At 51.6% G+C, this 9,247-nt stretch overlaps 1 protein-coding gene across 1 annotated transcript in view; it reads right to left on the minus strand.

The window, feature by feature from the left end:
• The window catches only part of DMBT1 (deleted in malignant brain tumors 1), a 91,749-nt gene that overhangs the window by 41,785 nt on the left and 40,717 nt on the right, over window positions 1-9,247 (minus strand). The window contains exons 15-22 of the mRNA XM_011930304.1: window positions 8,929-9,239; window positions 7,501-7,530; window positions 6,677-6,715; window positions 5,596-5,919; window positions 4,591-4,620; window positions 3,660-3,692; window positions 2,655-2,978; window positions 1,666-1,695 (exon numbers count right to left, since the gene is read on the minus strand). Of these exons, the coding sequence (XP_011785694.1) occupies window positions 1,666-1,695; window positions 2,655-2,978; window positions 3,660-3,692; window positions 4,591-4,620; window positions 5,596-5,919; window positions 6,677-6,715; window positions 7,501-7,530; window positions 8,929-9,239 (1,121 nt within the window). The remainder of the gene's footprint in view (window positions 1-1,665; window positions 1,696-2,654; window positions 2,979-3,659; window positions 3,693-4,590; window positions 4,621-5,595; window positions 5,920-6,676; window positions 6,716-7,500; window positions 7,531-8,928; window positions 9,240-9,247) is intronic.

The raw sequence follows: 9,247 nt of genomic DNA on the forward strand, positions 1-9,247 counted from the left end.
AATGTTCTACACTCAGGGCACTTCCTCATGGCCAAAGTCACGTGGGCAGCTAATCACCTTTGAATATGAATACAAACAGAGGTTCAGCTTCATCATAGTGGAAGAAGCAGTGAGGTCCTACTCTGCCCAAGTCTATGGAAGCTCAAATAATTGGGAAAGCACCTGTGACTCCACTGGAGGTGACAGGAATGGATGCCTCACTCCTCATTCTGAGCTCCATTCTCACACAGGATGAAGCTGCACAGCTTCAGATAGGAGGCCGAGACCTGCCTCATGTTCAGGAGTTTGGTGGCACCCACAGGGTCCTCTCTGGCTTCTAGCAAAGTGCCAGGAATGGCAGGAATTTGGCCAGACAGTGGCGGAGACAGGCACTCTCCCCACTCTTCTCAGGTCTGCAGCCTGGCCTGAGGGCCAGGAACAAGGTCCCAGTAGGATTAGGGAGCCCTCCAGGGCTTGTCCTGAGCACCTGGGTGAGGATCTTTCCTGACTACATAAAACAGAATCCCGGGGGAGACGGGTCACTAGCACCCTCCAGCCTCCAACATCAGACCCAGGACTAGGTTCCCAGGGAGTCCACCTTTCTCCCCAGGCAACCTGCAGAAAAATGAAAACCAGAGGCACCCACTTGAGCCTCATTCTATCATTTTCAAAAGAAACATCTGTCCAGAGGTAGAGAGTGAGCCTCTGGGAGAAGTGAGAGGACCATTTACCTATTGGCGATGTCAGTAGGTTGGTGGTCAGCCAAGCATCTGTAAATTGCAACAAAGAAAAATGACAAAATTAGAATTGAAGGTGAAAAGCTACAAAAAAAAAAGGTCTCTGGACCAGGCAAGAATCATGAAAACTATTCAATTTCTGGTTCCTGCCACTTGCTCCACGTGCTGCCCAAGTCTTCAGCTCAGTGAGCTCAGTCAGGAACAAAAGCCTTGCTGGAGACCAGTCTGATCCCTCCTACCTCTAAAGTGAGAGATGTCCTCTTCTCGGTTACAAAGAGTTAGCCTGCCCCAATCAGTGACACATGGACTGATGGGCACATCTGACACCATTGCTGAGACTCTGACACTTGGAGCTAAAATGTTAGGAAACCAAGGAGCCGTCCAAAGGGGTATCAAGTTTCTTGGTAAGTGGAGGCATCAGAAATATTTATTATCCCTCTCCCTGCCCAAGCATGGCCTCCGCCTTTTCTGGATGCAGATGTAGCCCTGCAAAATCTGTGTTGTTTGAAGGAGTGAGGGATGGAGGTATCAGGCCTGCACTGACATTGCTTGCCCATGACAGAAGTCATGTTTAAGGCTCAAACTGACATTGTCTTCCCAGGTGACTTTGGCAATTACTCTTAATTCTCAGAGAGGTTATACCAGCTCTGAATATGAAGGAGGCAAAACTCATTAAACATGAGGCCACTTCCTGAACCTGTAAGCGTTCTCCATTGTGCAGTAGGAAACTGCTTCATGAAAGCTGAGATAAATTGAACAGTAACAGAAGCCTCCAGATCCCTGTGTCTGTTGAAGCACTGTGCTGGGGTCTCAGTTACAGAGCGGTGGGGGTGAAAATAATATGCCCCACACCATCTGCACAGAGAAGCAGGAGAGCTCTGTGGAGTGGGGAAGAGGTAACTGGGCAGAAAGAGAAGGGACATCCTGAGGAAGGATGCTGGGGACTCACCTGGCCTGGGCGTTGACTGGGACTGAGCAGCTGTGAGAAAGAGAAGGTCAGATCAGATGCACTGTACACAAAATGGCAAAACTGGAACAAAGGTAGAAGGAACTGGGCAAGCCTGACACTCAGTCCATCCTAGTCCCTGTCACAGAGGGAGAGGCATTGCCGGGCACATCCCCACAGAGATGCACCATATAAGGGGTCTGGGCAGATCCCAGGCACTATTGTCAGCTCTGAGGTGAGTGACTGTGTCTGCCCAGGGTGACCAGATTGACTCAAAACAAACCCTCTCCCTTGCATGTTTTGGCAGTTCCTGAGTCAGCAAGGCTGAGGAGTCCACTCCAGCCCAAATGCCTTGTGTGATCTTCCAGACCCGAACACAGGCAATGACAAGCCATGTGTGGCTGGCTTCATGGGGGCTGCCCTCTGCACACCAGACCTGGGGCACAGGCAGTGCCCTGCAGCGTTCTGAGAGGACCTGAGGTCAAGGACTCCAACCCCATGTGACCCAGGCCTGACACAAACAGACATGCATTTGTACCCCTAACCCTTGAGCCCCTATTTCCAGACATCTTCACTGGGTCTCAGCTGAGAACCCATTTCCAGACAAGCATCTTTAGTTCAGTGTTCCTCGCAGTGAGAATATCCCTCCCTGCCCCTGCTGTCTGTGCTGTGTCCATGATACCCTCACCCAGCGCTATTCAGCAGGGGAGAAACGGAGCCCTGGGGAGCCAGCACGTTTCTCTTCTGCGTCTTCCTTGCACTACCTCAGGAAGGGGATTAAGTCTGGGTAGTTGTCTCAGTTTGGAGCCCTGGCCTAAGAGACCAGGTACTGTAGCAAAATTCATATAGATTCTTAGCAAAGAGCTAACAAGACCACAGAAATATAGAAAACATAGAAGAATCTTTGAGTGAGGAGATCAGAATGTAATTAGGATTTTCTTCCCGAGCAAACTTGAACTTAAGAGAGGGTGCCCAAGGTCTTGAAGGCTCACCTGAGCAAATGACACCAGCGTCTTCATGATGGCCACAGTTGTGGGAGAGCCAGCCTCTGTGGGGACAGTTCCACAGGTAGGACTCATGCCCTGAGCAGCGCACATCATCCAGGACAATGGGTCCTGAGCCCTGGCCAAACCGGGCATTTCCTGGGGCCGACATGGCCCAGCCACAGCCCACCTGCCTGCAGACCACATTGGCATCACTGATGTCCCAGCAGTCATCACACACAGTGCCCCAGGAGCCTCGGTATAGGACCTCCACTCGGCCCTGACACCTGTCACCTCCATTCACCAGCCTCAGGTCCAAACTGGATTCAGAATCTACAGGGGAACACAAGAACCCTTCATCCATCCCTATCAAGGATTGTATATTACTGCTACCGGAGGTTCAGCTTTATCACAGGGGAAAGAGAGGTGATGTACTATGCTGCCCGGGTTTATGGAGGCTCCGATTTTGGGGAAATATCTGTGACCCCAGTGGAGGTGACAGGAATGGAAGCCCCACTCCCTACTCTGGGCACACACAGGATGGAGCTCCACAGCTCCAGAGGGCAGGCCCATGCTGGCCCCATGTTCAGGAGTTTGGTGGCACCCATGCAGTCCTCTCTGGTTTCTGGCAAATTGCCAGGGATAGCGGGGCCATGGCCAGAGAGCTGCATGGATAGAAATTTTCACCCACCCTTGCAGGTCTGCAGTGCGTGGTCAGAAGGCCAGGAATGAGGTCCCTACAGAATTAGGGAGCCCTCCAGTGCTTGTCCTGAGCACCTGGATGAGGATCATTCCCGAATACTTGGAATAGGGTCCCGTGAGAGACAGGTCACCAGCAGCCTCCACCCTCCAACATCAGACCCAGGACTGGCTCACCAGAGACTCCACCTTCCTCCCACACAACCCACAGGGATATGAAGAGAGGGGCCCACCTTGAGCCGCATCCTATCAGTTTGAAACACAAAATATGTCCAGAGATAGTGAGCCCCGTGGGGGGGTGAGAGGATTATTTACCTGCTGTTGATGCATGTGAGATCGGCCAAGTGTCTGTAAATTGCAACAAAGAAAAAAGACAGAATTAGACTTGAAGGGAAAAGGTCCAGAACAAAAGGTTCTCTGGGAAGGAGAATCAAACTGGAAACAATTCCACTTTCTGTTCCTGCCACTTGCTTCCCATGTGTCTGCCCAGGTCTCCTCTGCTGTGAACTCATCCAGGGACAAAGGTCCTGCTGGAGACCAGACTGAGCCCTCCATTTCTCTAATCCTGAGGTATCTTTCTATGTGTTAGGGGATACTCCCCACCCTGCCATCCCACATCTGCTGATGCATGGACTGACTAGGATATCAGATGCCATTGCTGAGGCTCGGACACTGGCAGCTAAAATGTTAGGGGAACCAGGGGCTTCCCAGGGGACAATCAGAAATCAGGTTTCTGGCTAAGCAGAGACACCACAAACCTTTATTATCCCTTTCCCTGCCCAAGCATAAACTCTGCCTATTCTGGATACAAATGTGGCCCATCATAATCTTGGAATTTTTCCAGCAGCGATGAATGGGGGTATTGAGCCTGCCCTGACGATGCCTTGAACAGTTCAGAAGGTGACACCCTCAATTTTCAGAAACCATATGTGAGTCCTGAATATAAAAGGACCAAAGCTGATTAAACAAGGGCCAGTTCCTGAACCTGTAAGGGTTGTCCACTGGGCCAGTTTGAAACTGTTTCATGAAAGCTGAGAGGGGTTGAAAAGAAGACAGAAGCCTCCTGAATCTTATGTGTGTTTAAAAAGCGTTGTGCTGGAGTCTCAGTTACACAGCCGGTGTTGGGGGTGGAAATAATATGCTCCACAGTATCCACACAGAGAAACAGGAGAGGTCTGTGGAGTGGGGAAGAGGTGATTGGGCAGAAAGAGAAGGGGCGTTTTGAGGAAGGACACTGGAAAATTACCTGGACCAGGTGTCGACTGGGACTGGGAAACTGTGAGAAAGAGAAGAGAAGGTCAGATCAGGCACGTTACACAGAAGTCTGCAAAACTGGAAGGAGGAGGGAAAGAAATGGGCAAGTGTGACACTCAGTCCATCCTAGTTCCAATCACACAGGGAGGGACATTGTCATGCCCATTCCCACAGAGATGCACCACGTAAGGAGTCGAGGCAGATCCTGTCCACTATTGCCAGCTCTGAGGTGATTAATTTTGTGTCTGCCCAGTGTAACCAGGTTGACCCCAAACCAACCCTCTCCCTTGCATGTCTTAGGCGTTTCTGAGTCAACAAGGCTGAGGAGGCCACTCCAGCCAAAATCCCCTGTGTGATCTTCCAGCCCGGACCAGGGGCAATAACAAGGCCATGACTGGCCAGCCTCATGTGGGCTGCCCTCCCCACACCAGACCTGGAACACAGGCAATGCTCAGCAGCATTCTAAGAAGAGCTGAGGTCAAGGACTCCAACCCCACACAACCCAGGCCTGACATGAATAGACACACATTTACATTCCTAAACCTTGAGCCTCTATTTCCAGACGTCCTCACTGGGTCTCAGCTGATAACCCACTTCCAGACAAGCATCTTTAGCTCAGAGTTCCTCGCAGCGAGAGGATTCCTCCCCTGCCTTGCTGTCTGTCCTGCGTCCATGATACCCTCACCCAGTGCTACTCAGCAGTGCAGAAATGGAACCCTGGGAAGCCAGCGCTTTTCTCTTCTGCCTCTTCCTTGCACTGCCTCAAGAAAGGGAGAAAGTCTGGGTTGTTTGAGTTTGGTCCCCTGTCCTAAGTGACCACAGGAACACCAGGCCCTATAGCGAAATTCATACAGATTCTTAGCAGAGAGCTAACAAGACTGCATAAATACGGGAAACATAGAAGAAGCTTTGAGTGAGGAGATCAGAATGTAATTAGGATTTTCTTCCTAAGCAAACTCCAGCCTAGGAGAGGGAACCCAAGGTCTTGGAGGCCCACCTGAGCAGATGACACCAGCATCTTCATGATGGCCACAGTTGTGGGAGAGCCAGCCATTGTGAGGGCAGTTCCACAGGTAGGACTCCTGTCCTGAGCAGCGCATGTCATCCATGACAATGGGTCCTGAGCCCTGGCCAAACCGGGCATTTCCTGGGGCCGACGTGGCCCAGCCACAGCCCAGCTGCCTGCAGACCACATTGGCATCACTGGTGTCCCAGCAGTCATCACACACAGTGCCCCAGGAGCCTCGGTATAGGACCTCCACTCGGCCCTGACACCTGTCACTTCCATTCACCAGCCTCAGGGCCAAACTGGATTCAGGTCCTACAGGGGAACACAAGAACCCTTCATCCATCCCTACCATGAGGTCAAGGATCTAAGGCACATTCCACACTCAGGGCACTTCCTAATGGCCAAAGTCACCTGGGCAGGCAGTCACGATTGAGTATGACTGCAACCAGAGGTTCAGCTTCATCACAGTGGAAGGAGAGGTGATACCCTATTCTGCCTGGGTTTGTGGAGTCTCAGGTTTTGGGGAAGCACCTGTGACCCCAGTGGAGGTGACAGGAATGGATGCCCCACTCCCTACTCTGAGCACACACAGGATGGAGCTCCACAACTCCAGAGGCCAGGCCCATGCTGTCCCCATGTTGAAGACTTTGGTGGTACCCACGTGGTCCTCTGTGACTTCTGGAAAATTACCAGGGATGGCAAGGCCTTGGCCAGACAGCTGCAGGGACAGGAATTTTCACCCATCCTTGCAGGTCTGCAGTGCATGGCCAGAGGGCCAGGAATGAGGTCCCAGGAATAGGGAGCCCTCCAGAGCTTGTCCTGAGCACCTGAATGAGGATCTTTCCTGATACTTGGAACAGGGTCCCACAGGAGACAGGTCACCAATACCATCCACCCTCCAACACCTGACCCAGGACTGGCTCCCCAGAGACTCCAACTTCCTCCCACTAATACACAAGGACATGAAAAACACAGGGGCCCACCTTGACCCTCATCCTATCATTTTCATTCAAAATATTTGTCCAGAGGTAGAGAGTGAGCCCTAAGGAGGGGTGAGAGGATTATTTACCTACTGTCGATGCAGGTAAGGTGCTGGTCGACAACGTGTCTGTAAATTGCAACAAAGACAAAGGCTGGAATTAAAGTTGAAGGTGAAAAACTCCAAAAGGAAAGGTCTCTGGACAAGGCAAGCATCATGAAAACTACTCGATTTCTGGTTCCTGCCACTTGCTCCCCATGTGTCTGCCCAAGTCTGTAGCTCAAGGAGCACAGCCACGGACATAGGCCTCGCTGGAGACCAGTCCAATCCCTCCCACCTCTGAAGTGTGGAATATCCTCTTCTCAGCTACAAAGGGTTTACCTGCCCCATCCACAGACACATGGACTGATGGGCACATTGGATACCATTGCTGAGACTCTCACACTTGAAACTAAAATGTTAGAAGGATCGAGGAGCTGCCCAAAGGAGTACAAAGTCTCCTGGCAAGTGGAGGCACCAGAAATATCTAATATGTCTCTCCCCGCCCGAGCACGGCCTCTGCCTTTCTGGAGGTAGATGGGGCCCTGCTGCATCTAGGGGTGTTTGAAGGAGTGAGGAATGGAGGTATCAGGCCTGCACTGACATTGCTTGCCCACGGACAGTCATGTTTAAGGCTCTAGCTGACATTGCCTTCCCAGGAGACTTTGGCAATCACTCTCAATTCTTAGAAAGATCATACCTTCTTAACCATGTCTGGTTAAGAAGCTTCATGCTAGGGTCTCAGTTACAGAGCAGGGAAAATAGTATGACCCACAGTATCCACACGGATAAAAAGGAGGGCTCTGCAGAGTGAGAAAAAGGACAATTGTACAGAAAGAAAAGGGATATCCCAAGGAAGGACACTGGGGAATCACCTGGCCTGGGTGTCAACCGGGACTGGGCGGCTGTGAAAAAGAGGAGGTCAGATCAGATGCACTACACAGAAGCTGGCAAAACTGGAACAAAGGTGGAAGGAACTAAACAGGTCATTCGTTCAGTCTATGCTAAGTCCCCATCAAGAGGGAGGGGCATTGCCATGCACGTCCCCACAAGGATGCTCCTTGGAAGATGTCTGGGCAGATCCTGCCACTACTGCCAGCTCCAAAGTGATTAAGTTTGTGTCTGCCCATAGTAATCAGGTTGACACAAAACCAACCCTCTCCCTTGCATGTCTTAGCAGTCCCTGAGTCAGCAAGTATGAAGAGGCCACTCTAGCAAAAATCCAGCCTGTGATCTTCCAGCCCAGCCCACAGTCATTCAGAACAAGGCTTTGCTCAGCAGGTCTCATGGGCACTGCCAACCCCACACCTGACCAGTGCACAGGCAGGACCCTCCAGTTCTCTGGAGGGAATTGCAGTCAAGCACTCATACCCCCAAAACCCAGGCCAGACATGGACAGACACAGATCTGCATTCCAAGCCTTGTGTTTCCAGTCTGAGGCCTGCTTACTGGGCCTCACCAGAAGACCCTCCCTTCCCAGTATGAGCCTTTGCTTCTGGGCTCCTCCCAGTGAGATTGACCCTCCCCCAATGCCTATATGTGCTGCATCCACCTCCCTGTCACCTAAACCTTTCAGTAGGGGAAAGGCAGAACCTTGGAGAGACAGCGTGCTATAGATTGGATATTTGTCCCATCCAAGACTCATCTTGGGATTGGAAACCCCAAGTATAGAGGTGAGGCCTGATGCGACATGTCTGGGTCATGGAGGCCAACCCTTTATGAATTACTTAGTGCCCTCTCTGGTCAAGGGTGAGTTCTTCTCTTAGATCCTAGCAAGAGCTGGTGGTTGAAGAGTCTGGGCCCTCCCTCTTGACCTCTCTTGCTTCCTTTACTTGCCATGTGACCTCTGCCCAGGACAGCTTCCCATCTCCTTCTGCCAGGAGCTAAAGCAGCCTGAGGCCATCAGCAGCAGCCAAGCAGATATCATGCTCCTATGCAGCTTGCAAAGCCACGACCCAAATCAACCACTATCTTCATGAACAACCTGGCCCCAGCTATTCCTTTCCAGCCACACCAAAAGGCAAAGACCCGGCACTTTCCTCTTCTCTCTCTGCTTGCGCTGCCTCAGTAGGTGAACAAAGATGTGACCCTTATTACACTTTGGCCCATTTTTCTCCCTGAACTCCTCAAAATCTGGTAATGTGGCAAAAGTTCATGCAGTTTCCTAGGAGAGAGCTAAGGAGATATCAGAAATATAGGAAAGACTGAAAAAGCTCTGAGTCAGGAGATTAGAATATATTACGACCTCACTTCCTGAGCAAAATCTACCCCAAGAGAGGGAGCCCAAAGTCTTGGAGACTCACCTGAGCAGATGACGCCAGCGTCTTCACCATGGCCACAGTTGTGGGAGAGCCAGCCATTGTGGGAGCAATTCCACAGGTAGGACTCATTCCCTGAGCAGCGCACGTCATCCAGGACAATGGGTCCTGAGCCCTGGCCAAACTGGGCATTTCCTGGGGCTGATATGGCCCAGCCACAGCCCACCTGCCTGCAGACCACATTGGCATCATTGATGTCCCAGCTGTCATCACACACGGTGCCCCAGGAGCCTCGGTATAGGACCTCCACTCGGCCCTGACACCTGTCACCTCCATTCACCAGCCTCAGGGCCAAACTGGATTC

This window comes from Colobus angolensis, unplaced genomic scaffold (genome assembly GCF_000951035.1).
Source record: "Colobus angolensis palliatus isolate OR3802 unplaced genomic scaffold, Cang.pa_1.0 Scaffold85, whole genome shotgun sequence".
Lineage (NCBI taxonomy): Eukaryota > Metazoa > Chordata > Mammalia > Primates > Cercopithecidae > Colobus > Colobus angolensis.